The sequence below is a fragment of the Sarcophilus harrisii genome, chromosome 1 (genome assembly GCF_902635505.1).
Source record: "Sarcophilus harrisii chromosome 1, mSarHar1.11, whole genome shotgun sequence".
Classification (NCBI taxonomy): domain Eukaryota; kingdom Metazoa; phylum Chordata; class Mammalia; order Dasyuromorphia; family Dasyuridae; genus Sarcophilus; species Sarcophilus harrisii.
Genome location: NC_045426.1, coordinates 84842127 through 84856021, shown reverse-complemented (window position 1 = coordinate 84856021; position 13895 = coordinate 84842127). Strand labels below are relative to the sequence as shown.

General features: G+C 41.7%; 1 protein-coding gene across 3 annotated transcripts in view; it reads left to right on the top strand.

The window, feature by feature from the left end:
• Positions 1 to 5660, top strand: part of DAG1 (dystroglycan 1) — a 94649-nt gene extending 88989 nt beyond the window's left edge. For all 3 annotated transcript variants that reach the window (XM_031959189.1, XM_031959184.1, XM_031959198.1), the window contains exon 3: positions 530 to 5660. In XM_031959189.1, coding sequence (XP_031815049.1) covers positions 530 to 2932 — 2403 coding nt within the window. In that variant the 3' untranslated portion in view covers positions 2933 to 5660. The remainder of the gene's footprint in view (positions 1 to 529) is intronic.
• Positions 5661 to 13895: the final 8235 nt, after the last annotated feature.

Here is a 13895-nt window from a genome sequence, read left to right as displayed (position 1 = left end):
TTTCTTTCTTCTTGATATGATTTTTCTTGTGCAACAAGATAACTGTATAAATATGGATACATATATTGGATCTAACATGTATTTCCACATATTTAACATGTATTGGACTACCTGCCAGCTAGGGAGAGAGGGGGGATGAGGAGAAGAAGGGGAAAAATTTGGAACAAAAGGCAATATTGGAAAAATTATCCATGCATATGCTTTTTAAACAAAGTCTTAATAAACAAATAAATAAGTAAAAACAAGACAGATTACTGGTGCTGTGCCTTTTCTAGCTTCTGACATACCCCAGATGGAAGCTTCCATTATTTAGCTTAGAATGGAACATTTTGAATATAGCCACAATAAAGCTTCATAAATCTTCAATTACATGGGAGATGAATTTCCCTTCCCAACTGGAGTTTGCTGTAGTGTAAAGGCCTGTTATATTTGAGTTTAAACTTAGGTTTAAATGTTTTCAATTGTTTTTAATCTTTACTAATGTAGTAGAATGGCAAAATTAACTTTGTTTACTTGTCTTTTTTCCTAGATGTCAGAAGCTGGGAAAGAAGTTTTGCCCTCATGGCTGCACTGGGATCCAGAGAGCCGTATGCTAGAAGGTCTTCCCCTTGATACAGACAAAGGTGTACATTATATTTCTGTCAATGCCATGCACCTGGCAGCTAATGGAAGTTATGTGCCACAAGCTATGAATGTTTTCTCCATTGAAGTATATCCTGAAGATCACAGTGAACCACAGTCAGTAAGAGTAGCATCCCAAGATGTTAATGAAGCTGCTCCATTTGTATGTGGTGCTGATGAGCCAGTGACTATCCTGACTGTAATTTTGGATGCTGATCTCACAAAAATGACACCAAAGCAGAGGGTTGAGCTCTTAAACAGGATGAAAAGTTTCTCTGAAGTTGAACTGCATAACATGAAACTGGTTCCAGTTGTAAATAACAGACTATTTGACATGTCTGCCTTCATGGCCGGCCCAGGAAATGCAAAAAAAGTAGTAGAAAATGGAGCTTTACTGTCATGGAAGCTAGGTTGTTCTTTAAACCAAAATAGTGTCCCTAATATTAGCAATGTGGAAACTCCAGCTAAAGAAGGTACAATGTCTGCTCAGCTTGGCTATCCTGTTGTAGGCTGGCACATCGCTAATAAGAAACCTCATTTTCCAAAACGGATAAGGCGACAGATTAATGCAACACCCACACCAGTTACTGCCATTGGACCCCCTACAACCGCTCTTCAAGAGCCACCATCTAGGATTGTTCCTACACCCACCTCTCCAGCCATTGCCCCTCCTACAGAAACTGCAGCTCCTCCAGTACGAGATCCTATCCCTGGAAAACCAGCAGTTACTATTCGAACACGAGGTGCCATAGTCCAGACCCCGACTCTCGGACCAATTCAGCCTACCAGAGTGTCAGACACAGGTACTACGGTCCCTGGCCAGATTCGGCCAACAACGGTTCCTGGGTACATAGAACCCACTGCTGTCATCACTCCTCCTACCACCACCACTAAGAAACCAAGAATAACTACTTTGAAACCAGCCACGCCTTCAACCACAGACTCCTCAACAGCAACTACCCGAAGGCCCACCAAAAAGCCACGAACTTCAAGGCCAGTGCCCAGGGTCACAACCAAAGCACCTCTCACCAGACTGGAGACGGCTTCCCAACCAACTCGAACCCGAACCACCACAAGTGGCACAACTCGGGGCGGGGAGCCCAATAAGCCCCCTGCACTCAAAAACCACATTGATAGGGTGGACGCGTGGGTAGGCACTTACTTTGAAGTGAAAATCCCGTTAGACACCTTCTATGATGAGGAGGACACAACTACAGATAAGCTGAAGCTGACTCTGAAGCTCAGGGAGCAACAGATGGTAGGGGAGAAGTCCTGGGTCCAATTTAATAGCAATAGTCAGCTGATGTATGGGCTGCCTGATAGCAGTCACCTGGGCAAGCATGAATACTTCATGCATGCCACAGATAAAGGGGGTCTCTCAGCAGTGGATGCCTTTGAAATTCATGTACACAAGCGTCCACAGGGTGATAGGTCTCCAGCCAAATTTAAAGCAAAATTCACCGGTGACCCTGCTTCGGTAGTCAATGACATTCATAGAAAAATCACATTAGTGAAAAAATTGGCTCTTGCCTTTGGGGACCGCAATAGCAGTACCATCACCTTGCAGAACATCACCAAGGGCTCCATTGTGGTAGAGTGGACAAATAATACTCTCCCTCTGGATCCCTGTCCAAAGGAACAGATCCGAGGATTGAGCAGGAGAATCTCAGAGGATGATGGAAAACCTCGTCCTGTTTTCTCCAATACTTTGGAGCCTGATTTCAAAGCTGTGAGTATTTCTGTGACGGGATCAGGCAGCTGTAGACACATACAGTTTATTCCTGTCATAGCAGACAGAAGGATCCCTTCAGAAGCTCCCCCCACAGTCGTGACCGAGAAAGATCCTGAGAAGAGCAGTGAGGATGATGTCTATCTACACACAGTCATTCCTGCTGTGGTGGTGGCTGCTATCCTACTTATTGCTGGGATCATTGCTATGATCTGTTATCGGAAGAAAAGGAAAGGAAAGCTCACAATCGAAGACCAAGCAACTTTCATCAAAAAAGGCGTGCCAATCATCTTTGCTGATGAACTGGATGACTCCAAGCCACCCCCTTCCTCTAGCATGCCTCTCATCCTACAAGAGGAAAAGGCTCCTCTCCCCCCTCCAGAATATCCAAACCAGAACATGCCAGAGACCACGCCATTGAACCAGGATACCATTGGGGAATACACCCCCTTGAGGGATGAAGACCCTAATGCACCTCCCTATCAGCCCCCTCCACCCTTCACAGCCCCTATGGAGGGAAAAGGCTCACGCCCGAAGAACATGACCCCTTACAGGTCACCCCCTCCTTATGTTCCCCCTTAACAGCAAGTCTTGTGCTTTGAGGGAAGGGGCCTGAAGATCCATACCAGTATTGTTGATAGGGATTGATGGCCCACAATTCATTGCCAACCAGAAGTCAACACTTGACCCCAAACACACACCCACATACAGGGCCTGAAAAAACCCTCCCTCTCTGGTTCTTTTACACTACCCTAAAGTGACCTAGTGAACTTTGGGGACTTTTAATTTTTTTTTTTCTTTTTTTCTTTTCTTTTCTTTCTTTTCTTTCTTTTTTTTTTTTGCCTAACAGCTTTTGTTTGTTCATAGAGAATTCTCCGCTGAATATTTCTGATGGCCAGCTTCTGAAAGCACCTATGCACACAGCATGGGATGAATGAATGAATGGATGGACAGACTCACAGATGACACTGGGCTGGGCGTTCCATCCCTGGTGTACTCTGTTTGCCTTTAACACTAACTGTACTGGGGTTTTTTTTTTTTGTTTTATTTGTTTTTTCTATTCACGTGTGTCTAGCTGCAGGATGTAACATGGAAAAAGTAGCCTAAAGATTAAAAGCAAAGGACTTTCAGAAGTTAATGTTACATTTTTACATTTAATCTGCTGTTTACCTAAACTTGTATGTATAGTTTTGGGGTGGGGTTGTGGGGTGGGGGGGAGGGGGCCCTGCTTTGCTAAAAATAAGCTCCCAGGGTGTTTCAAAACTAGTTAGAGAAGACCAAGGGACAGTATTTTTTATCAAAGGAATCCTATTTTTTCACACAATGTAAACTTTGTTCCTCGGTTAAGCCAGAGACTGATTTGGGGCATCTTTGTGGATTGTAGGAAGAACTCTGGGCACTTCATGTGAGTGAGCTCACAGACCTGCTGACCTGGCCCTCTCACTCTCCCCTGGTACTGGTGCTGGATGGTCAGAGGTTACTTTATGGGGCCAGACATCCTCCTTATGTGCTCTAGACAAGCTTTAAAGGGCATTAGTTGTTGGTTGGAAATGTAACTATGAGAAGCAACAGAGGTGCACAGTTCCTGGTGACCCTGGTGCTTCTGGAGGGCCTGGTGGTAAAAATGAGCCACCAGCAAGGAGGGCAACTTTTGAAAGTGATGAGGTAGAGTTTTAGACTGCATTGATTTCTTTCTTCCTTTAGTTTCTTTTTTTCTTTATTTTTTATTTTAAAGAAAAATGTGGTTTTTGAAACACTCAGTGGGGGATGTTTTGGTGAAGATGCAATATTTTTATGTAGTGTGATGCTATTTCCTTAACTCTCAAATTCTTGGCAGTTGTGTTCTGACAGCATCTCATTCCTTTGTTCTGGCCCTCCCATCCCCAGATTTCTGGACTACAACATGCTGAAAGCTGTCTGGTGATTGGGAAGAAAAGTGCCAGCAATATAGTTCATAGTAAAAAATCGGTGGACTCTCAAATCTAATTTTTTTACTAAATTTTTGATACAGTCTCAAATTGTTTTATTATAAAAAAAAAGATTAAAAATGGTAATGCTTACAGCAGTTTGTATGAGCTTAGCTTCTTAGGGTTGATTCCATGGGACTGATTGCTTTTCACATTCTGACTTTTTTCTGTCATTGTTTTGATTCTAGAACCACGTCTGGGTTTCTTGCCTTTTTAGGATGAACTTGTCTCTGTCCTGTGACTTGAGGCACTCTGGAGGTGCCTGTTCCCTTTTTTTTTTTTTTTTTTTTTTCTCTCTCTCCTTTGGACTAAATTGTTTAAGCATGACCTTCTTGGCCATTTGAAAGCTATTTTTGGTACATTTTAGGGAGGAAAATCCTTTGCAATAATGTTTCCCTTCCTTGATGGGGGGGGTGCGCAGATTCCAGCTCACTTTGCACACCCAACAGACACTTTTAAGCCATATTGACTGTTTTGCAAAGTATGTTTGTGGGCTGCCCCTGAAGAATGGCTGGGCGGGTCATTGGCCTTCACCACTTCATTTGCCAAGGGGACATTTTCTACTGTGCTTTTTGAAACAAAACAGATTTTTCTGACTAGAAGCCAGTGATGTTACATCTATGTTTGATCTGGGCAGTTCCTAATTTTATGTTAATGTGTGCTTCTCACCAACTTAACTCAGTAAGAGCTATGTGGTTGGTTCCTTAATCCCCTCACAAGATAAAAGGGACTGTCTAGCTACCTGGCCCTGGGGAGATAAGAAAAGAATTTCATGAAGGGAGCCCAGTAGACCAAGGCACATTCTGTCCAGTGTTGGGTCATATCTTGAGTAAGCCCTATGGGCTGGGGAGGTTCCCAGCATATAAGTCAGGTGCACACATGTAGGGGCCAGATTTGGTCCAGTAACTCATTGTGGACTCCAGCAGACTTTTATGTGGCTCCTTGCAAAAATAAATAACATTTCAAAAGCCCCAGAGCAAGTTGTTTGAGTGAAAGGCCTTCCAAATAGCCCCGTTGCCCCAGCAACCCCACCATTCCATCCCAGCCATGCGCAGATGGGGCAGGCCTAGCTCTATACCTATCACCATAGAAACTGGAGGCAAAGGGGCAGTGAACAGAATAATAATAATAATGCCGTTTCAGCCAACCTCCTTCCCGTTTGCACCAGGGCTGCCTCTTGTTGGCCATCAGGCACTGTAACGTGGAGAGCAGATCTTATTAAAAAGTGTTCACCAACAACTGATGTGTGTTTATTTCCTTACATATGATTTTAAGAAGATGTGTTTTCTGCATTCTGTATAGAAACATATCAGACTAAATAAAAACAGTGTACTTTACTATAATCCTACTGGCCTGAGCTGTTCCATCTGGGCACCTTGCCTTGTCAGATCTTCTTTCTCCATTCAACAGCAGAAGCAGGCAACGCCAAGATTAATCAGTCACATCAGTTTGATGGGGTGGGCCAGCACCCATGCAGTTTTACAGCACCTCAGGAGCTGAGGAAAGGGAGGGGTTAATTTTAATGTTACTGCTTTCTTCTAGAATTCATCCTATGGCAGGCACAAAGTGGAACCAGAGCAGCTTGCACTTAATTTGGGTATGCAAAAATATTACTGTGGTTGGGATCAGCCCAAATTCTCTGCAGCCCAAATTCTCAATCTTGAAGACAGAGAGCCCTCTTGGGGATTTCTCTCCTTGTCTTTGGTAAAGAAAATATAGAAAAAGCAAACAAAGGAAAAAAAATTGTGATATTTCATTATTGTTTTAATGAGAAGTTGAGGTAGAAGTTCTGTCCATTCTAAGGACCAACTGGGTTGCTAGCATTCTTGTAGCATACTGTTTTAGGGCTTTTTTAGTCCAAAGGAAACAACTTCTCTGGAGAGGTAGATGAGACTTGAATAAATGATGAATAAATAGCTAATCAGTTTTTAGGATTGAGAGTTGAAAGTAAGTCCAGACCACTAATCTAACCACTTCCTTTTTTTTTTTTTTTTTTTTTTTTTTTTAAATATTATTATAGTAACTTTTTATTGACAGAATCAATGCCAGAGTAATTTTTTTTACATTATCCCTTGCACTCACTTCTGTTTCGATTTTTCCCTCCCACCCTCCACCCCCTCCCCTAGATGGCAAGCAGTCCTATACATGTTGAATATGTCCTAGTATATCCTAGATACAATGTATGTGTGCAGATCCAAACAGTTTTCTTGTTGCACAGGGGAGAATTGGATTCAGAAGATAAAAATAACCCAGGAAGAAAAACCAAAATGCAAACAGTTTACATTCATTTCCCAGTGTTTTTTCTTTGGGTGTAGCTGCTTCTGTCCATCATTGATCAATTGAAACTGAATTGGGTCTCTTTGTCAAAGAAATCCACTTCCATTAGATTCCATCTTCATACAGTATCATTGATGTATATAATGATCTCTTGGTTCTGCTTATTTCACTTAGCATCAGTTCATGTAATTCTCTCCAAGCCTCTCTGTATTCATCCTGCTGGTTGTTTCTTACAGAGCAATAATATTCCATAACATTCATATATCACAATTTACCCAACCATTCTCCAATTGATGGGCATCCATTCATTTTCCAGCTTCTAGCCACTATAAACAGGGCTGCCACAAACATTTTGTCACATACTGGTCCCTTTCCCTTCTTTAATATCTCCTTGGGGTATAAGCCCAGTAGAAACACTGCTGGATCAAAGGGTATGCATAGTTTGATAACTTTTTGGGCATAATTCCAGATTGCTTTCCAGAATGGTTGGATTCGTTCACAACTCCACCAACAATGTATCAGTGTCAGATTGCTCTCCAGAATGGTTGGATTCGTTCACAACTCCACCAACAATGTATCAGTGTCCCAGTTTTCCCGCATCCCCTCCAACAATCATTATTTTTTCCTGTCATCTTAGCCAATCTGACAGGTGTGTAGTGGTATCTCAGAGTTGCCTTAATTTGCATTTCTCTGATTAATAATGATTTGGAACACTTTCATATGAGTGGCAATAATTTCAGTTTCATCATCTGAAAATTGTTCATATCCTTTGACCATTTATCAATTGGAGAATGGCTTTAACCACTTCCTTTTATAAATGAGGAAGCTTCTTTCTTGGAGAGGAAAAATGATCTGTCCATGATCATTCAGGTAGAAAATTTGATTTGGGGTTTAGTTGCAAATCATCCCATCAGGAAAGCTGTTTTCACATTTGGTAGTTTTTTTTTTTTTTAAACTTAGTTTAAAATTTATCTGAGTGTTGGAAATATTCACTTGTAATTGGTAAGAGTTCCCATATTCAGCTCAACAGAAGTTTTGGAAGTGTCAAAACTGCCACCTGTCCTCTGTTTTTATTCAACAAGTTAAAATGTATATTGTTCACAGGATTCTAGTTTTGATGAATGACATGAACCCTGCCTTCAAGGGATCCAGCCCATTAGGGAGAACATGAACACATACATAAAGAGACTGGAAGTGCTAGTCACCAACAAACAAGTACTTACCGTGTGCAAAGCATTAAGTGCTGGAGTTGCAAAGAAAAAAAAGGCCCCAGCCACAAGAAAAACATGCAACTAACCATAAGCACATAAATATGTACAGGTTGAATTAGAGATAGTTTAAGAGGAAAGCTTTGAGAAGAGGGACTTGAGCTGAGATTTGAAGGAACTGAGGTGTCCTAGACACCTAGGAGGATATGGAGCACTGAGGAGGTGGAGGATCAGCAAGCAAACCAGTCACTGGGTTACAGTGCATTGGAGTGTGAGCAAATTACCAGGAGATGCCAGGTGGAAAAAAACGTGTTTTTAAATTCTGGAGGAGATAGGGTATCACTGGAGTTACCACTGGAGGTCATTGAGTAGGATGGTCAGATGGTATTAGGAAAGTCAATTTGACACTGGAATGAAGATGGACTAGAGTAAGGAGACTGAGAATGAGTATAAGCAAGCCGTGGTTCAAGCCCCCTTGGTGCCCTGTTGTGTAAAGAAAAGTTGGTGTTCAGAGTAAGAGAAATCAGAAGGATGTAGTGCTGTAGTGATTTAATACTACTATACTCTGAACACTCACTACTGGGAAGACTTAGCACTGATCTGTCTTAGGTAATTTAATGGAACTGTATTTTGCATAGGAGCTAAAAGAAGAAAACCATGAAAGTAGAAACTAACCAGAGCTTCTGCCCTCTCTGCTGGTTACATGGCTGGGCAAAGACATCTTTGAGCCTCAATTTCCCTTTGTGTAAAATAAGAATTTTCTAACCCAGTCTGCCTCATGGAATTGGTAAAACTGACAAGAAAGACCTTTGTGGTTATAAAAGTGAAGTTAGTAGCTCATTTCTGTAGTTCTTAAAGAAGGGGTACAAAACAAATAGGGGATTGTAGGTAAGAATCCCTACAAGTACTTGATGACTTAGAAAACCACAGACTGATCTCTGGTTTATTGTATTTCCATTTATGTTGTTAAATATTACATTATTTAATGTTAAATGTTAAATATTTGATTCAGGTGTCCCTCAGGAGTATCTCTGGCCTTACCAAATACTTGATAACCTCTAAGAAATTGCAAAGGGTTTTCATTACAACTATCTAGGATATGGGGAATAAGAGTAATTATTTTACAGATGGGGCACCTGAGGCTGAGAGATGATGAATTTTTCAGTCATCCTGGTAGTGTTTAAAGTAAAATATGAAACCAGTGAGTTTTTGCCACTTTGAAAAGTAGCATTTTTTCCCCATCACTTTTAATTGTGCACTCTAAAAGCAGATCTGCTTTGGAATTTGTGGATGTTTATTTTATCCAGTTGAATTCCACAGACAGTAAAGGATCTGCCCAAGGCTCTTTATTCAGCTTTGAATAAGCTGTAGAAATATGTACATTTTATCTACCTTCAAGAAGCTTATGATATAACTGGATTTACCTCTCAGTAGGTATTTTACAAGTTCAACTGATGGGGTCTAAGTGAAGTTCCAGGATAAGTAAAGTAGTTAAGGACCTGTGGACTTGTGACAACACCCAAAAAGGAAAGGCAAAGGTGGCCTTAAAGGGAAGCGTTTAAAGGCTGTAATAAAAGGTTGATTATTGAATATGTCACCAGAGGCATGTTTAGGAAATGTCCCCTCACACAGAAGGCTCCCAGGAAGCAAGTCCATACTTGCTAGATGGCTTTCCATGAAGGTGGAGGCCATGTTCCCTTTGTCCTTCCCCAATACAGCAGAGCTGTATTTGAGTATTTACATGATATCTAAAATTACTCTGTCCCCACCTATGTAAGCCTGGATGTAGGTGCAGGGTGAGTTTTCCTGTTCTCTGAAGATTCTTCATCTAGTCTGTTAAGAGTAGTTGACAGTCCATTAACAAAGTAGATCTAACCTATGGTGGAAACTGGCCATGCAGCTGGTGGGGAAAGGAGGAAGGGAGTGTGTTAGTCTAGGACTAAGGAAGGGCACAGACTCCCAGGGTAGTTTTTTTTGTCACTTTGAAAATTTTTTCAATTTTAGGTTTTCAGTAGATAACTTGCAGCTGTGATGAGGAAGCTCGGTGGGACAACATTCATTACTCTGTTACCTTACTTGCTCCTACTTTGGTTGCCATTCTCCTGGTGGGAATAAGTGGGGGCTTGAAGAAGATAGATACTACTAATGGATTTCCTAGGAATTCAGTTCTATGGACTATATTTTAGGAAATATATTGGATTATGTTCAGGGAAGAGTTACCAGGGTGGTGAAGAACCCTGTCCTCAAGGGTCAGTTGAAGGAACCAGGGCTGTTTAGTTTAGGGAAGAGAAGGCTTAAGAGAAATAGGATAGCCACTTTCAAGAACTTGTTGTAATGGGAAATAAGGCTTGGAGTTAGTTATTTGGCCTCACAGGAGAAAGAGAATTAGAAGTTATAAATGCAAGATGCAGAAAGGTGATTTCAGCTTGGTTTAAAGAAAACTAACATTTAGAGGGTTCAAAACTAAAATGGGCCTTTTTAGAAGGTACTGAATTTATAACTGTAAATCAAGGCTGGATGACCACTTCTCAGAGATATAGGGGAGATTCTGTGAATTAGAAGTTGTAAGAACTGGGGAAGGAGGTCTGACTTTAAGAGTTTACAGATAATGACCTTTTAATATGAACAAAACTTGAAGTAAGGGCAGGAATGAAGTCCTCATCCCTAAAGAAGGGGTTAGGATGTGGATATGATATTGATCCTATAATTTGGGGGCCTTTAGTACATTAAATTTGGAAAGAAGGGAATTTAAGCCTTTTTTTCCCCCACTTTTCCCCAGGCTCTGTGAGAGACAGTGTATGTATTAGGGTCAGGAATAGAGATCTAAGGTATCAATGATGAGGTTGGGAAAGCAATTCTTAGTTTGAAATAAATGTGACAAGCATAGTGGCCATTCTCTTTGAGGAAAGGCAGATTTATTAGGAGAAGTTATAACAAAAATAAGAAGTGAAATTAGCACCAGGAGTAGCAAATATGAAATAAAGTTGGGAGAGCAATAGGTTTAATAAGGAAAGGAATTTGGAGGAATCTGTTAAAGGAATATGCCATGAGCCCTGGGTGTGCCATTGACTGGAAGATTAGATACATAGAAGAGTTTAAGGGACTAACCAGAGTTAGCTAGAGTAAAGAGAAAGATGCTTGTACAGGGAAGACACTAAGGGGAGAGAAAGAAACCTCATAGTGGGCTCAGTCCTGAAAAGAACTTAATGAAACTCTTCATCATAAGCATATCTTTTATAGGGGATGTACGATTTGGGGATTTCTCAGGGAGACCAGGGAAATAAAGGTGAGAACTCAGAGGGAGGGATCAAGAAGGGGGGGTGCTGGGGAGGGGGGAGAATCAAAGTGAAGTTTGATGCTGGCAAACCATGTCCCAGACTTGTCTAAAGATACACTAATGAGTATTTTAAAAAGATTGTTTAAAGATACCCAGAGGTTAGGAGATAGATAATCTGGGTTGAAAAAGAGTTCCTACAATCACAATAGGATAGTCTAGGAATTGATTATATCTCATAATAGCTGGTTGGACTTCCTGACAAGAGAAGAGAGTCAGTTCATATCACCAGGAATAGGAAGGTGGCATTATTTGAGCTTTTTTCCAAAGTGGAGAATATCTAAGTCCAATTCTATAGTTTCCAAGACTGCTTAACACAAAACCTGAAACTGTTGGGAAAACCTCTTATGATCCACAAGATCATTAGTTCTGCTGGAGTAATGCAGTTAACAGTCTGCTCAGTGGAGTTAGAAAAGCACTAAGCACCTTGGACCTGCTGGACCATGTTCTTCCATGGGCTATTCTTGGTTGGCAATTGGCTATATTTACCTCCTGTACAGGGTTGGGCTGGGTGGCAGATTAATGACAGGCTGCTATAAGTAACTTTCTTTTAGCACTCTCATTTGCTGCCTTGTTTGGTCTGGTTCAGATGTTGACTGCTCAGGGATTCAGGATATTGTTGACCCTTTCTCAATACTGTCCTCTACTTCCATGCTCGGTTATATGCTTGTGGGTCCTTTCCTGGAAAAGAAATAGCTATTTAGGGGGCCCTGATCTCCCAGGAATGGGTTGGCTTGGGGGAGGGGTCTTCCACTTGCACTTCCACTGCATAAACCACCATCTTCATCCATTATAAAATCATCACTTCAGGGCAAGAGACCCCTAATCATTGAGTACAGGATGCATTTGATGGGAGTTGGAGAATAATAAGGAAGAATGCTATGGAGGAAGAAGAGAAAGATTTCTGTCTTTCTGAAATTCAGACTTGAGGAAGAATTGTTTGACCTTAGGAATCAGAAGAAACAGTGTAGTGTGTTTGATAGGCAGAGTCCTGGAGTTCTGACTGCTATTTACTGATCTTAGACAACTTACTTTTGTTCTGTTTAGTTTATTCTTCTGTAAAGTGGTGGGGCTAGATTGGATGGTCTTTGACCATTTAGGTCCTTTCCAGCTCTGACATTCTAAGACTTATCCTGTGGATTGAGGCATGGAGGCTATTGTTGCTAGGCCCATAAACTGGATAAAGAAAGGCTTTTATAGACAATAGAGACCCCATTGAACTAGGTGGAAAATCATTGGCAGGAAGGCTTGGGGAGGAGGAGTAGAGGTCACTGAATCCTGGAAAGAGCAAATCTGGAGGGTGTTTGATGCTATGTAGTATCAGCACCAGGCAGCAGGAATTTGCTTATATATATAATTTTACAAGTTCATTCTCTAGCTTGCCTTCCTTCCATCTATTGGCCCAGTTGCATAATCACTGCCCTTCCTAATGCCCCTGGGTTTCTTTTCCAAAGCATTCCATGCTCAATGCTCTTAGCCTTACTTTGGGCCCAAACAGTGCCAAAGGGCCTTGCTGTTTCAGAGTAGATGGACAAGCCCAGTTGGGTACTGCTGAAAGTGACTCCCATGATCACAGTAAATGGAGATAATGAGCTCATTTCTGGGAGCCCGGCCTAGTTACAGGCCTATATAAAAGATTATTCACTCACTGAAGAATTAGGCCATCTCTCTGACTTATTAGCTATGGTCAGAACCCTTTGAGTGAGAAGAAACTGTAAGAACGTCTCTAAAAAAGTTTTCAAAATGGGGAGAATGGAACCAAAATGAGCATGTCCAAAGATATTTCCCATCTCTAAAGCTCCCTTCTTTTGTAGATCATTAGTCCAGACCCTTCCTCTAGTCTTCCATTCTTATCTAAGGCTGTTGCTAATAGGGTCATCCTCCTTTATCCACCCCCTTTCTCCCATATATACCCATTCCCTCAGATGTTGCTCTCACCTCTTTTCCCAGTTTAGCTAACAGTCTGAGGGAGTTGATCTAGACTATTTGTATCTTTGGATGGGGTGAGCAGGGAAGGATGTCAGAGCAAGACCGAATAGGGATCTTATCCTCAGGCTGCTCAGTTTAGGGACACTGGAGAAGCAAACTCAGGCCTTAGTCCTAGTGAGTTCATTGTGTGGGGCACTTCACATGGAACAGGGTGGAAGGAACCACATAGTATTTGATGAATGTCAAAAAGCCCCTTCCTATTTATCATTTCTGAGGACTGAGCTCAGCTCTAGTCTGCCCATTTTACTCTTCTGTCTCCCTTCAGTCTGAGCTGCATGGGAGCTTGTGATCCAGTGCACCCACCTCTAGTTGACTTATTCCTTAGGGACCCTCGTGGCAGAAGGATACCACCGAAAAGGCTAAGCTCCTGAGGCCAAAGTAGGAAGACCTGAGAAATAGACTTGGAGTTGGGGGTATGGGATGAGAGAGGATAGAATAATTATTAGGCTTTGTTTAGTATGAGTTACTCTGGTTCGGACAAGTAGAAGCACAATCTATCTACAGGTGAAAGGACAGGATGTGACCTGCTGTGCTTTATTTTGCAATCTCTTTTTTGTATTACAATGGACGGGAGGAAGTGCAGCTGGGGAATGGGACACAGCAATCTGAGTCCTTACATAGTCCATGGATCTGATTTACAAAAGTTCAATAATCCCCCCCAACTCCCTTTTCCTTGTGCCTTTCTCTAGCCTGCCCCCAAAAAAAGCCAGGAAAAGAGGTCTCTGAGAGAACTTTGAAGAAGAGGCAGGAAGTCTTCAGGGCAACCTTTT